Genomic DNA, 14061 nt, shown 5'->3' on the forward strand with positions numbered 1-14061 from the left:
TCACAGGAAAAAAGGTCAAGGTTCATTTGGCGCATTGCGCAGTAATCTGTACCGAAAACGGTTCTCAGACCGGATAGAGTTTACACTACCAAATTTAATCGTGCCATGTCTGGCACCGTACTGAGACCACCTCACTTCAGTGGGCCAAATTGGCAGAGTACTCAGTACAGCACGCTTCTGTGTTTACACAACAAAAAATTAACGTGCTGTGCCTGGCACACTTAAAATTTGTCATATAAACACGGTTATAGTTCAATGTATTCAAGTGAATGTTTTAAATATTTGGGATCGGGATTCAGATGCTTGATAACCAATGTGATTGATGTCACAATGTTCAATGTATTGGAATTAAATTCAGTTGCTCGATAACCAAGGTAATTGGCGTCAAAAGATTTTTGATACAGCTATCATGTGAGCAAATGGGGTTCGAGTATAGGTAAAGATAGGTTGCCAGGCAACAAAACATACGCCCACAGCAGCTAAATCGTCCGAGTGGTCGACAAGGGTTGTCGCATATTTATTCCTTTGTAGGTAATTGGGGGCCTTTACAAGACAGTTCCATACAGATCAGATTATAAATTTTGTCGTTTGGGGGTTTACAAGGTTCTACAAACTGAAACAAGGGTCTCAACTCTGGAAGTAATCTACAGAAATTGTTGAAATTTGACAGGCTTTTTCGTTTTACTAATTTAAATAATGCATATAAATTTCATACAGGTCACATGATCACTTTTGTCATTCAAACGTTCACTATCGCCATAACTCTAGAAATTATTGACGGAAATTGCTAAAATTCAATAGACCTGTTTCACAAATTTAAATGATGCATATAAATTTCATACATATCGGATGATAACTGTTGTCATTAGAGTGTTCACAAGATTTAACAAAGTGAAACATGGGCAATAACTCTAGAAGTAATTATTGTAAATTGCTGAAATACTATAGGCTTTTTCGTTTCACTAATTTAAATCATGCATATAAATTTCACAAAGATCAGGTGGTAACTTTTGGCGTTAGAGCGTTCACAAGGATCAATAAAGTGAAACAAGGGCCATAACTCTAGACATAATAAACGGAAATTGCTGAAATTCAATAGGCTTCTTCGTCTCAATAATTTAAATAATGCATATAATTTTCAGAAAGATCGAATGATAACTTTTGACGTTAGAGCGTTCACAAGGACCAATAAAGTGAAACAAGGGCCATAACTCTAGACGTAATAAATGTTAATTGCTGAAATTCAATAGACTTCTTGGTTTCAATAATCTAAATAATGCATATAAATATCAGAAAGATCGGATGATAACTTTTGACGTTCACAAGGTTCACTAAAGTGAGACAAGGGCCATAACTCTAGATGTAGTAAACATAAATTGTTGAAATTCAATAGACTTCTTCGTTTCACAAACTTAAATATTGCATATAAATTTCACAAAGATCGTATGTTAACTTTTGGCATTAGAGCATTCACAAGGTTCAACAAAGTGAAACAAGGGCCATAACTCTAGAAGTAATAACCGGAAATTATTGAAATTAAATAGGATTCTTCATCTCACAAATGTAAACAACATACATAAATTTCAAAACAATTGGATAACTTTTGGCGTTAGAGCGTTCACAAGAAATTGTGGACGACGGACGGGGGCGACGGCAATATACGTCCACATTTCAATGTGGGCATATTAAAATATTGATAAAAATTCTACCCGTAATAAATAAAGATTGCAATTATCCTTAAAACTATTTTATTACCAGATGAACAAACAAAAATTAAATATAACTGCTCCGACTGGGCTAATGAAAACGAGCATACACCATACATTGTGCCATGAGGAAACTTTTCCCGGACAGCTGAAGGTTTTTTTTTTGTGCACGCCAATGTGTACACAAGACCTCCAAACGATTCTCAAATAAAAGTTATTATTATCATGGATCATCATCAGCAACTTGATTTCTGTTTTGTCCAGTGGGAGACTGAATGAGAGAGAGAGAGAAATGGGGTTTAACGTCCACTCGACACAAACTAGGTCATTTCGGGACTAACATATGGTTTAATTTTATTTCAATAATTCGCTTGCGCGTAGGGGTCTTTAGCAGTGGGAGGAAACCGGAGGACCCGGAGAAAACCCACGAGGTTGGACAGGCGACCCTACTCCTTGTCACATACAACCGTACATCAAGAGGATGTTGAACCCCATTTCTCTCTTTCTCTCACAAGATCTGTCATTGAGTCAAGTGGCATGGTTTTTATACCCCGCTTGTACATGACAACCTCTGATTTCCTCCCAGTGTTAAAGACACAGATATTATCACTAATCAACCCAGCAAATATGTCAAAAGGTCACAGATATTATCACTAACTAACCGAGTAAATAAGTCAAAGGTCACAGATGTTATCACTAATCAACCCTGCAAATAAGTCAAAATTCACAGATATTGTCAGGCATAAATTCAGACTCTGGCACGGATTTGTTGTTTATCTTTGTTTTTATTACAGAGTTCAAAATAATACTAATAAATTAATATACAGTCCTAGGACTAACTAGAAAAAAGAGCTAAATTTTGGATGTTTGGGTTTGGTCGGGTTCACTGAATTTTAATTGCCTGGAATGCTAATCAAAACAACATGTCCATCTTGAGTAGCATTATTATTAGATAAGAGTTGACAGCTATAAACCTGCCATTGGGCGTATCAAATGACAACATTTTAATTTCAAAAATAAAAAGCTCTTTTTATATAAAACATATTTATTATCGATGATGAGGTTGATTGATAACAGCTTAACACTTTTTTTTTACGAATATTGACCGAATTGCCCCTGTCCATATTGTGGAGACTCTACAGGTCACGTTTTTTATTTGATATTGTTGAAACTTGAAATATAGGTGGCATGTATCGGACTGTAAATTTAGCTTATGGACCCTCTAGAAGTCACAGTTTTTATTTGATTTAAAAAAACTGTTTGAAAATATAACAGTTCGAATTTCGTGAAAATTGGACCAAAATTGCCAGACACAATGTTCGTTCCCTGTACGCAAATAGCGTTAAAGTATGTAATACAAGGTTGTGGTTCCTTTAGAAGTAAAGTTAATATCCAATTGACTTTAAATTTATACACAGTGTTCAGGTCACAGGACGAAGAAGTCTATTGATTTCCGATAATTACTGCCAGAGTTATGGCCCTTTATCACTTTGAAAAATATTGTGGACGCTCTAGAGGCTAAAGTTAAGGTCATCAGACAAAGAAGCCTATTGATTTTCAATGATTTCCGATAATTACTGCCAGATAGTTACATGTATCATCCGATTGATTTTATATTTATACACCTCGTTTACGCCTTTACATAATTGTTTAGATTGACTTTGGATTGATATTCAGATTTTAAGGTCTTGACACGAACACCTAAATCCATGGTATTAAATATTTTGTATACTAAACATCAACATGGGCGAAACAAATTCTAATGATTTTCTGATAATTACTTAATGAGTTATACTCTTAAAGGTGCTGTAGATATTACATCTCATTAAATAAGCTTATTATTATTATTTTATGTAATGTTTGAATCCAATTTTTTATTATTATACTAAATTGTTATTAAATTTGTTTCTTTCTATATTTAATTTGATTAGTTTCTCTTATTCAATTTCAATTTGAATTGAAAATCTCATAGAACCTGATATTTGTATACCGTGGCTTAGACAAGATGCTGTAGATATTACATCTAATTAAATAAGCTTATTATTATATTATGTAATCTTTGAATAATTGAATCAATTTTATTTTCATTATATTAAATTGTTATTAAATTTGTTTATTTCTACGTTCAATTGAAGTCACATTCCTAAACTAGAAGAAATCTGCCTAATTTCTAGTTAGTCCTAGGACTGTATAGTGCCTCTCATCCAGAACTATGGTGCTAAGCACACTGTCAAGTTTGGCATTCACAATTAAATAAGTGAATCTTCAAGCATGATTTAAAGGACTCTGATGTTATGGCTTCCTTTACAAATGCTGGGAGTTTGTTTCATAGTATGGGTGCTGCAACTGTAAAAGCTCAATCACCACAAGACACCTGTCGAATGGAACCCTGTGTTAATGCCACATACACGTATGTCTACTGGAACACACACTACAGATCTTAACAGATTTCTTTCAAATTTGGTGTGAAGCAATGAGGTCATGAGAGGATGAATCCTATCGATATACAGCACTCAGCAACCTTTAATTCCAGAGTTATCTCCCCTTCTCCATCAACGAGATACATTACAAAGGTTGAAGCAATGAGGTCATGAGAGGATGAATCCTGTCGATATACAGCACTCAGCAACCTTCTGTTCCAGAGTTATCTCCCCTTCTCCATCAACAAGATACATTACAAAGGTTTCTTTACGGTATGAATCTTTGTATGTGCTTTTAGATTACTACCCTGACCGAAAGTTTTACCACAAAAATCACACTTAAATGGTTTTTCGCCGGTATGAATTCTTTCATGAGATTGAAGATTGGTGAAAACAGTAAATTCTCTACTACAAACATCACATTTATATGGTTTTACCCCAGAATGTATTTTCTTATGTTGTTGCAAATGACTACTCTGTATAAATGATTTACTACAAACATCACATTTATAGGGCTTTTCTCGTGTATGAGTTCTTCTGTGTTTTTTCACTACACTTTTTGTAATAAATGATTTCCCACACACATCACATTTAAAGTTTTTTTCATGGGTGTGAATTTTCATGTGCTGTTTTAGATTGCTGAAAATGGAGAATAATTTTCCACAGACTCCACAGGGATAGGGTTTTTCTCCCGTGTGAATTCTCATGTGCTTCTGTAGACTCGACTTTCTAATAAATGATTTACTACAAACTCCACAAACATGCACATGTATCATGCGTTTTTTAGAGCCTATTTGTTTTTGTATCTCTGTTTCATTATACTGGTTAAAACTCTTCTCCCAATTTTTACCATGCTGTAAAACAGAATCTTCGTCTTTAACATGTATTTCACAGTGTTTTTCTAAATCAGTTTCTAATCTGAATTCTGCATCACACAAATTACACTGATAGCATGTTTGAACATCTTCGGTTTTCTCATCTTTAACATGACAATATTCATCTATGTCATCAGTTTTGTCTTTGTTAATATAATATCCATCTACATTATCAATTTTCGCTTCTTTAACATGACAATATTCATCTACATCATCAGTTTTCTCTCTTTTAACATGACAATATTCATTTATATCAGCAGTTTTCTCTTCTTTAACATGTATTTTATTGTGTAGCTCTAAATCATTATATTGTTGAAAAATTTCTTCACATACAAGACACTGATGAAAAGTTATAACATCTTTAGTTTCCTGTAATATATAAAAGTTATATAACATCATTAATTTCCTGAGATATTTAATCACAAGGATGATGACAATGAGCAAATACTGATGTCACCGATAACACAATTATTGGCTGATACCTTATGATTGCCTCATCTCTACTGACTATTCAGTTCATCCAATATCTATTGTCATATTCTTAGCCATCTTGACGGTTGTCAAACATAAGTGGTTATACTAGTGTTATCATTCATGAAAACACAACTTTATGGATTTACTACATGTACTTCTTAGTTTATTACATGTACATACAACATTTCAATACTCTTATAGGTATTATTTTACCAAGCAGTGAGTACACTATTGTAGTGTTACCTGTACATGTATATTATGTTCAAATGCCATTTAAAGAGTGCTGTCTCTTTCTCCTCTTCTCCTCTGTCCCTCACACTCTCTTGCTTGCTCTCTCACTCCCCTCCATGTATATCTCTCAATATCTCTCTGTCTCACTCCCCCTGCCCCTCTCTCTTATGCTCACTCTCTCTGTCACCCCCGACCCCCTTCCATCTCCCATTTATAATATCAGGAGCAAAACATTATTTATTGCTATTCATTCATCAATAAAAAATAGTAAATAACATAAAAAGAAAGAGAGAAAGAGAAATGGGGTTTAATGTCCACTCGACACAAACTAGGTCATTTCAGGACTAACATGGTTCAATTTTATTTCAATAATTCGCTTGTGCGTAGGGGTCTTTAGCAGTGGGAAGAAACCGGGGGACCCGGAGAAAACCCACGAGGTTGGACAGGCGACCCTACTCCTTGTCACATACAACTGGGGATTCGAAACCACGCCAGTTGACTCAATGACAGGCTTTATGACGCAGCACACACGATAAAAAGGAAGACACTGCTTTCAACATTTATTCGAAATATCATTCCCATAATCAGCTTTTCTAAGACAGTCTTATATCTCTAACGGGACCGCTTTACCTAAATGGTGCTTCATCTGATGTCCAGGGCTCAATTATAGGGACCCTAACTCTGTGTAAGATGACTGACCTTTATAAGTTCAAATGACTTCTACATGTGATGTCACAGTTGATCATTTGATTGATGGCCAGTGCAATGTTTACATGAGAGAGAGAGAGAGAGAGAGAGAGAGAGAGAGAGAGAGAGAGATGGGGTTAAGTTCACTTGAAGATCGAAAAATCAGCAGTGAACACAACTTACCATTTCTTTTGTTGGTAATGTTTATCCTAGCTGAACTGGAGTTTATTATTGTATAAAACAAGGGTAAATTGTAAATGGGGCTGGCAACTTTGTTAATTTAGTCAGGCATGCTTTGTTTAGTTTAAAATCGTATTTTGTGCGAAAAGCAGGGATTACTAAATCTCTGCTTCCAACGTGAAGTCATATTTCACACAGGCTGATATTGTAGACATTAAAACGTCCGTTAAATTGTTTCTGCTTTCATTGAAATTCACTTCCGGTAAATTGTACAATGGTGGTTGAATATTGGTTTAGGACGTGGATCCCCCATCCCGGTTAACTCACAATCAATGAACATATTTAGCGCTCACACACTTGGACTCAAATAGGGTACATTTTGATTTCATTAATCAATTAGGTCTTTAGCAGCGAGGAGGGGGGGGGGACCAGTATAAAACCTACGAAATTAGACCTGCAACCCTAGTAGGCAAGACTTTTGGCAAAGGAAGGGGGCAGCATACATGTAGATAAGGAATGGAAGGTCATGGGATGCAGAATATCAATAGGTTTTATCCCCTAATGGCTACTTTGCTTCACTCTAAATTTAAATATATTCTGATAAAAAAAAAACTCCACATAATTCCTTAATATTAATAATGAATTACTTAAAACACCAAAAACCACTGGAATTCACTTTGAAAACATATAAACACCGGAATTCACTTTCAAAATATCGGAAATTGCACTTAAGATCTTCCTATTTAATAATATTTTGCTTTAAACACAAAAAATCACCGGAATTACTTTCAGAAAATCAGAATTCATCCCCAAAACAGTTGTATTTACTTATATTTTGCATTAAATCCTCCCACAAAACTAATCTATTTTAAACGTACAATACATACGACCCCTAATAACTGTTTTGATTTCTGCACAGACTCAATGAAGATGTTGTAGGTGTATTTATTTGAAGTGGGTAACCCACTAGAAACATCAACACTGATTGGTTAATTATATGTCTAACGTCATTATTGTCAAAAGCCCCTCGTATGATTTCTGACGTGACCTTCCACTACTACCAGTCAGATCCTCATGAAAGTATAAAAGACGAAACGAAATATAGATCTGTATTTTAATCAGATTGGGTTACACAACTAATAGTTGGCTCGTACACACATTAATTGTATGGAATAAATAAGCCTTAGCCTACTTATCGGATGTTTTAATGTTTTTTTTATTTACTCCAAAAAGCTTGATTGACCTATGACGGGCGATGGATAAACGTATTATATTTCTGTAATCTCAAACTATAGTATAAAGACTGGTAATTATCATCAAACTATAGTATACAGACTGGTAATTATCTAAAACTATAGTATACAGACAGGTAATTATCTCAAACTATGGTATACAGACTGGTAATTACATGTATCTCAAACTATAGTATACGGACTGGTAATTATCTCAAACAATAGTATACAGACTGGTAATTATCTAAAACTACAGTATACAGACTGGTAATTACATGTACATGTATCTCAAACTATAGTATATGGACTGGTAATTTTCTCAAGCTTTAGTATACAGACTGGTAATTATCACCTAAATTTAATGTTAAATCAATGACATTTCTTGGCTTAAAACATTACTTTAAAATTCCAACTATCTTAAGTTACAGGTTGTTTTGGGTAATTGAAGCAGTTATTGGGTAAATCTACGGACACTTTGTGGTTTTATATATACCATCTGAACACTTATGCACTATTCATGCAAGACCCTTCGTCTTCCATCACTGACAAGATGAAACTAAACAGGAAAATAGGGAGTTTATTGGCATGGTCAACTTGGGGATTAAACCCAAGATGTCCTCCTTACTACATTGTAACTAAGCATTAGTGGTCTTAAGAATTTCTCCAACTGAAATTTGAAATTTGTATTCTAGTTAATTTAAACAAAACTCACATTTAGAATTTTATATTTTAAGCTTCAGGTGGAATATTACACAATGGTGCCGTTGCTTATTACACAAAGCCTTCTGGGTCATTATCATAAACAAATACGACATAAAACAAGAAATACTGATTGAAATGAAGTGAAATAGGGTTTAATGTCCTACTGATCAGCTCTGACTGCCCTGGGCATTGAAAAAACACAACACAACTTTATGGATAACAATCACTAGCAACTTTAATAGTGCAACGTTTCAACAAGTGTCCTCTTGTCATTATCAAGCATATCAACGTCTACATAAGGACCTTGGTTTTTCCTCCCATCCATTTTGTTTATTAACTAGCACTAGAAATAAGCCTATCAAATCGTAATTATTTCTGATAAATACCAGTACCTGATTTGATATCCCAGTCAGTGCAGAAAAGTAGGATGTTAAACCCCATTTCATATAGTTTCATGGTTGTTGAACATGATCATGTGTTGGTTTAACAACCACTCGGGTTGGGAGGTCTAGTAGTTTATTGCATCTCAGTCAAGTGGCATGGTTTCAACTCCCTGCTTGTACGTGACAAGGAGTAGGGTAGCCTGTCCAACCTCATGGGTTTTCTACGGTTTCCTTAAATAAAATCAAACCATATGTTAGTCCGGAAATAACTTAGCTTGTATCAAGTGCATGCTAAACCCCATTTCTCTCTCTCTCTCCTTACAAAAAGGGACTAACATTTGATACAATTTCATGTCAATAATTAGCTTGCAGTGAGAACAAACCGGATCACTCGAGGAAACCAATGAAGTTGGACATATGACCTTATCCCCCATCACATACCAGCTTGGGATCGAACCCATAGCACCTGTCCCATCAATAGAACTTATGATCAAAAGCGTATGCCTGGGACCACTTCCCCTGACCCATGCCAATGTGATCACTATATTTACTTGAAAGTTTTTTCTGCACTGTGAGATCTGATATGTTCTACTAAATTATCATTTCTAGTGAACGACTTCCCACAAACATCACAAATAAATGGTTTTTCCCCAGAATGGGTTCTAATATGTCTCTGAAGATTACCACGGCTGTTAAACAATTTAAAACAAATGTCGCACGTGAACGGTTTTTCTCCTGAATGAAGTTTCAAATGTTTCTGAAGGCTTCCATTTTGACCGAACGATTTACCACAGATGTAGCACTGAAAGGGATTATCTTCTAGATGAGTTCTCATATGTTGCTGTAGATTACTGTTCCGTGTAAACGATTTATCGCAAACCTCACACCTAAACTCCTTCTCCCTACATTTGTGTTGCTCTAGACGACTTGTATGACAAAATGATTTACCACAAAACTCACATTCACATTGCACCTTCCTAGCGTGACTTTTCATGTGTGTCTGTAGAGTTCCACTCTGAGTAAATGATTTACTACAAACATCACATTTATAAGGCTTTTCACCCGTGTGGATCCGCATGTGTCTTAAAAAATTACCTTTGTCGTGAAACAATTTATAACAAACTCCGCACTGATATTGTTTATCGCCGCTGTGAGTTTTTATATGCGTCTGCAGACCACCGAGCTGGGCAAAAGATTTATCACAAATGTCACACTTAAAAGGTTTTTCCCCCGTGTGGGTTCTGGTATGTCGCTGTAGACCAACTGCCTGACTGAAAGCCTTGCCGCAAACATGACATGCGTAAGGTCGTTCTCCTGTGTGAATCTTTCTGTGTTTGTATAGGTTACTCGCATCAGTAAATGATTTACTACAAACATCACATTCAAATGGTTTCTCGCCTGTGTGGGTTCTAATGTGTCTCTGTAAATGCCGTCGTTTATTAAATGATTTACCACAAACATCACATTTAAAACAAGCCCTGTCTTGTATATTTGGATCCATGTTTTTTTTAGAAGTCGTTTTCCTGTCTCTCTTTTCTTGTGTGACATGTGATTTGCTGTGTTTCATCAAATCAGTTTCAGTTTCTTCATCTTCAGTTTTACCCTGATTAAAATGAACATGACAATATTCATCTATATCATCAGTTTTCTCTTCTCTCTCTTGACAACTTTCATTTTGATCTACAGGTTTTTCATCTTTAACATGTATTTTATTGTGATTTTCTAAGTCGTCATATTTTTTAAATATCAGATTACATACACAACACTGGTGAAAAGTTTTAACATCTTTAGTTTCCTGTAATATATAAAAGTTGTAACATCATTAGTGTCTTGTAATATATAAAAGTTATTATAACATCTTTAGTTTCCTGTAATATATAAAAGTTGTAACATCATTAGTGTCTTGTAATATATAAAAGTTACAACATCATTATTTCCCTGTTATATATGAAAGTTATTACACCTTAGTTTTGTGTAATATACATGTATATAAAAGTTACAAGATCATTAGTTTCCTGTAATATATAAAAGTTGTAACATCATTAGTTTTCTGTAATATATAAAATTTACAACATCATTAGATTCCTGTGGTATATAAAAGTTTTAACATCATTCGTTTCCTGTAACACATAAACGTTATAACATTAGTTTCCTGTTCTATATAAAAGTGATAACCGGCCAAGAAAATGTAACTTGTAACAGTATAATATAACCGTACTGAAAACTATGAATACGTATCGCTCCAGACTAATCGTTGATACAACCTGAAACACATTAACATAACCAATACCTTTGGACAAGTCAACCAATACCATATGGATGAGTCAACCAATATCATGTGGATGAGTCAACCAATATCGTTCAAAAAAGTCGACCAATACCATGTGAGTGAGTCGGCCAATACCATGTGGATGAGTCAACCAATATCTTGTGAACGAGTCAACAAATACCGGTGTGGACGAGATGACAAATACTGTGTGGAAGAGAGTCGACCAATAACATATGAACGTATCGCCCAATTCAAATTTTGTTTCACCTGCTTACCTAAATTTTGTTTCGTCTTATATGGCCGAGTTACATAAATTTGTGCGTTACCCTATATTTATATTTCAATGGCTTCTGCCAAGCCGTCTAGCAGATGGGGGACATATATTTAACAGCATGCTGTGTTGCACGGCTCCCGGACCACTCAGATCAAAGACCACTCGGACCAAGACCAGTCGGACGAAAAGGGAGACCACTCGGACCAACCCAAAAGACCACTCGGACCAATCAATTTATGTTGGAAGATCACTCGGACCAATCAATTTATGTTGCCTCTCGGACCAATCAATTTATGTTGGAAGACCACTTAGATCAATATTTATGTTGCCTCTCGGCCCAATCAATTTATGTTGGAAGACCACTCCTATCACCTTGCTCTTCTAAAATATTATCAACTATGTTCTGTGCAGGCTCAAAGAGGTTCAAAACAGCATTTACTTTCAACAGAAAAAAAGACACACTTTTGTTGTTATGTACATTTCGTTGTTCAATTATATGTTTTAATCTATTTTTGTTATTTTCGTTATCTATTTATTAGTTGTCAAATTAAAACAAACACAATTTATTAAAACAAAACTTTATTATTGGTCCGAGTGGTCTTTTTGTTTGGTCCGAGTAGTCTTTTTGTATGGTCCGAGTAGTCTTTTTGTTTGGTCCGAGTGGTCTTGGTCCGAGTGGTCTTTGGTCCGAGTGGTCATGCATTTGTGTTGCACATGTACCGACTCTAGCGAGGTAAGCAAGGTCTTATTTTCTCACTAAACTGTTCAGGCATTCATAGAGACTGACACACGACCGTATAGCAGTAAAAAGTCGCCTAGTAAAATTGACTGGGGGATACTTTTTCGACAAGGATTCATTAGGGCGGTTCCTGAACGTGTAATGATACGGAACCAAGCTGATTGGGACCATGGCTGATTGGGCCAAAAGTCAAAGCTGATTGGGACCACATTCCAGGCTGACTGGGACCACCACTAGGCTGATTTGGACCACACGATAAAAAATATTAGAAACTGAGGTTTTGATATTGAATTAAGTTTAAAGGAGTTTTATCTAGGATATAGCGTGACTATAATTATGTGCTTTTATGTAGGCCTATGTTATTTATGTTTATATTCCATTTTTTTATGGCACAGTTACTATATTAACAGAGATTATCTCATTAATCTTATGTAAATTATCATACGTTTTATGCAATTTAAACAGACCATTTTTATTTTATTTTATAAATTTCATAGCTTGTTTCGGAATCCATTATAGCCTATATATTGTGTGTAATTATACGTAGAAATACTGTTTAAACCAATTTATGCTAATTTCAATAAGTCATACAAATTTGAAAACTAATACTAGCAATACAGTAGCATAACGGAAATCCGAATCCATTATACATATAGACGTGTGTGTAATTATGTTATAGAAATAATGTTTAAACCATACAAATTTGAAAATTAATACCAGCAATACAGTAGCAATGGTAATCGATTATTTCAAATATGATGTATATAAAAGCAGTCAAAATGTTAATCCTACCTTGTAAAGAAAAAATCATAATCGATTTATAGACTCAATTTTAACACAAGTAAACAGGTAGGTGATATCTAGGAAAGTGTACTATATGACTACATGAAAATTACTGGTCCGAATCAGCCAAGAATCTGGTCCCAATCAGCCAAGAATGTAAAGCATCTTCTCTGTGATTTAGCTCATTTGTATTGAAGCCGTCATTCACTAATTACACTATTATTTGTGACTAATTACACTATTTATTGTCATAGTTGTCTTATTATCAAAAATATGCAAACATATTTTAAATACTCGCGTCATTTAAGTAATGGTCCGAATGAGCCTTGTCGTGGTCCCAATCAGCCAAAAATCTGGTCCCAGTCAGCCAAAAATCTGGTCCCAATCAGCCACAAATCTGGTCCCAGTCAGCCAGGTCCCAATCAGCCATGGTCCCGATCAGCCAATTACCAATGATACCTACTACGTTCAGAGCTGAACTAATGTTTGTTATGCAACTGACTATATTTTCAAAACGCCTACCATCAGTCCGGAGGCATGCCACTGTTTGTCAGTTTGTGTGGAATAAAACACCAAAATATAAACAATTAAGCCCTGTAAAACATTCTTTTATAGCATCTTCTTTCACCTTCTTTCTTTTCCAAAACTGGGACGGTTTCCGGTTTACGACATATAACATTATTATAGACATAGATCCACCCAACCCGAGTATCTCACAAATAACATTTACATAAATAGACCGTGAAGTAAAATAGAACAAAAAGAAAGAAAAGTGGGCTATATTATTGTGTGGATTTTGTTTCTGCTGTGCTATACGGTCTGTATTCATTTATGAATTCATACAGTTGTTCAATCCGTCGTCTAAAATCAGGATACAACGCTACTCCGGAAGTGACCTTTGTTCATACGGCAAGATCTATGGTTGAATCTATCTGTTAAGGCCAGCTCAATTTTAGTCAAGGTCACGGAGGTGTAAATAAGGTTAGGGCACGTGGTTGTTGGCGAGATTGTAGGTCAGGGTTAGGGTTGGGATAAGCGCTAGCCTTGTTTGGTTGCGAGCCATTTGTGTCCATTTCTAGGTGCCAAAGAATAGCGATTTAGCTCCT

The 14061-nt window shown here is 35.3% G+C and overlaps 2 protein-coding genes across 2 annotated transcripts; both read right to left on the bottom strand.

Annotated features, from left to right (window-relative positions):
* Positions 1–1789: 1789 nt before the first annotated feature.
* Positions 1790–6834, bottom strand: LOC126819546 (zinc finger protein 239). The gene is made up of 2 exons (XM_050547678.1): positions 6577–6834; positions 1790–5370 (listed from the first exon to the last, which is right to left on the bottom strand). Exons 1-2 carry the CDS (start codon positions 6577–6579, stop codon positions 4381–4383), a joined length of 993 nt encoding a protein of 330 aa, XP_050403635.1. The 5' UTR covers positions 6580–6834; the 3' UTR covers positions 1790–4380.
* A 521-nt stretch (positions 6835–7355) lies between these two features.
* LOC126819523 (gastrula zinc finger protein XlCGF57.1) lies at positions 7356–13602 on the bottom strand. Its single transcript, XM_050547652.2, has 2 exons — positions 13478–13602; positions 7356–10685 (listed from the first exon to the last, which is right to left on the bottom strand). Exons 1-2 carry the CDS (start codon positions 13478–13480, stop codon positions 9438–9440), a joined length of 1251 nt encoding a protein of 416 aa, XP_050403609.1. The 5' UTR covers positions 13481–13602; the 3' UTR covers positions 7356–9437.
* Positions 13603–14061: the final 459 nt, after the last annotated feature.

Source organism: Patella vulgata, chromosome 4 (assembly GCF_932274485.2).
Source record: "Patella vulgata chromosome 4, xgPatVulg1.2, whole genome shotgun sequence".
In the NCBI taxonomy this organism is placed as follows: Eukaryota; Metazoa; Mollusca; class Gastropoda; family Patellidae; genus Patella; species Patella vulgata.